Here is a 1,600-nt window from a genome sequence, read left to right as displayed (position 1 = left end):
GTAATTAATTTATCGATCCCGAAAGGATGAAAAGCAAAGTCGACCTCGGCGGAATTTGAACCCAGAACGTAAAGATAGACGAAATGCCGCTAAGCATTTTGCCCGGCGTGCTAACGATTCTTATTTCTTTACTACCCACAAGGGGCTAAACATAGAGGGGACAAACAGGGACAGACAAACGGATTAAGTCGATTATATCGACCCCAGTGCGTAACTAGTACTTATTTAATCGACCCCGAAAGGATGAAAGGCAAAGTCGACCTCGGTGGAATTTGAACTCAGAACGTAACGGCAGACGAAATACCGCTAAGTATTTCGCCCGGCGTGCTAACGATTCTGCCAGCTGACAGCCTAATTTAAAAGGGTGAAGACATAGTTGGCCTCGGCGGAATTTGAATACAGAAGGTAAAGACAGAAGAAATGCTGCTGTACATGTAATTCAGCATTCTAACAATTCTGCCAGCCCGTCACCTTCATCGCCGCCATAATATTAACAGCCATAAGGCGGCGAGCTGGCAGAATTGTTAGTAAGCCGGACTAAATGCTTAGCGGTGTCTCGTCTGCCTTCACGTTCTGAGTTCAAATTCCGCCGAGCTCGACTTTGCCTTTCATCCTTTTGGCGTCGATAAATTAAGTACCAGTTGCATACTGGGTCGATCTAATAAACTGGGCCCCTCCCCCAAAATTTCGGGCATTGTGCCTAGAGCAGAAAAGAATATACTTTATATATTGATGTATTTAATTTGCTTATCCCCACATTTGCTTCCCTACCCGCTCAACCTGATCCCTCTTTACCTTGTGGAATGATCCCCTCTAAAGACATCGGAGTCTAAGTTTGAATCTTTTGAGCACTGCAAAGTGAATTCTATACGGAGAATATCTGGATCTCATCTGTGAACTATATATATGCGTGCGCATGTGTGTGTATGTGTCTTTGTGTGTGCCCACTCCTACCATCGCTGGACAACCGATATTGGTGCGTTTACGTCCCCGTAACTTAGCCATTCGGTGTTAAAGATCCGATAGAATAAGTACCAGGCTTTTACAAGAAATAGATACTGGGGTGATCCATTCGACTAAAAATTCTCTAAGGCAATGCCTCAGCATGGTCGCAGTCTACGAACTGAAACAAGTAAAAGATGGGGTGGGGAAAACAAAAAGAGATCCTTAATACTTACTCGTGTCTCTAACTGTTTTATTTGATTCTGCATAGTTTCCAGAACTGTGCAATTAAAACATTCTGGAATGAAACGAGAGAGAAAAGGCAAAGATTTAAAAAAATAAAGAAAGCACAAAATCTGTAATGTTTAACGAAAGCAAAACTGAGCCCCCACCCCTGATCCAAAAAAATGCATAAGGAAAGCAAATAAAAAATGACTAAAAACCACTGCAAACAAGAAATATTAGATTTTTATTTGTCATTCAACAGCAATTACGGGAACGATGAAAGCAGTTTTAAGACCGGAAATAGAAGTACAGTAAAGTACAATGAATTTAGAATAACTAGCTTGTCAACAAAATTGTTGCTAAGAATAAGAAATGTTTGTTGGATGATGATGATGATGATGATGATGATGATGATGATGATGATGATGATGAT

The 1,600-nt window shown here is 41.0% G+C and overlaps 1 protein-coding gene across 3 annotated transcripts in view; it reads right to left on the bottom strand.

Annotated features, from left to right (window-relative positions):
• Positions 1-1,600, bottom strand: part of LOC106870649 (collagen alpha-1(XXVI) chain) — a 245,166-nt gene that overhangs the window by 73,406 nt on the left and 170,160 nt on the right. For all 3 annotated transcript variants that reach the window (XM_052973147.1, XM_052973149.1, XM_052973150.1), the window contains one exon: positions 1,179-1,240. In XM_052973147.1, the coding sequence (XP_052829107.1) occupies positions 1,179-1,240 (62 nt within the window). The remainder of the gene's footprint in view (positions 1-1,178; positions 1,241-1,600) is intronic.

This window comes from Octopus bimaculoides, chromosome 1 (genome assembly GCF_001194135.2).
Source record: "Octopus bimaculoides isolate UCB-OBI-ISO-001 chromosome 1, ASM119413v2, whole genome shotgun sequence".
NCBI lineage: Eukaryota > Metazoa > Mollusca > Cephalopoda > Octopoda > Octopodidae > Octopus > Octopus bimaculoides.
The sequence above is the reverse complement of the archived record's forward strand: the minus strand, read 5'-3'. Positions and strand labels throughout refer to the sequence as shown.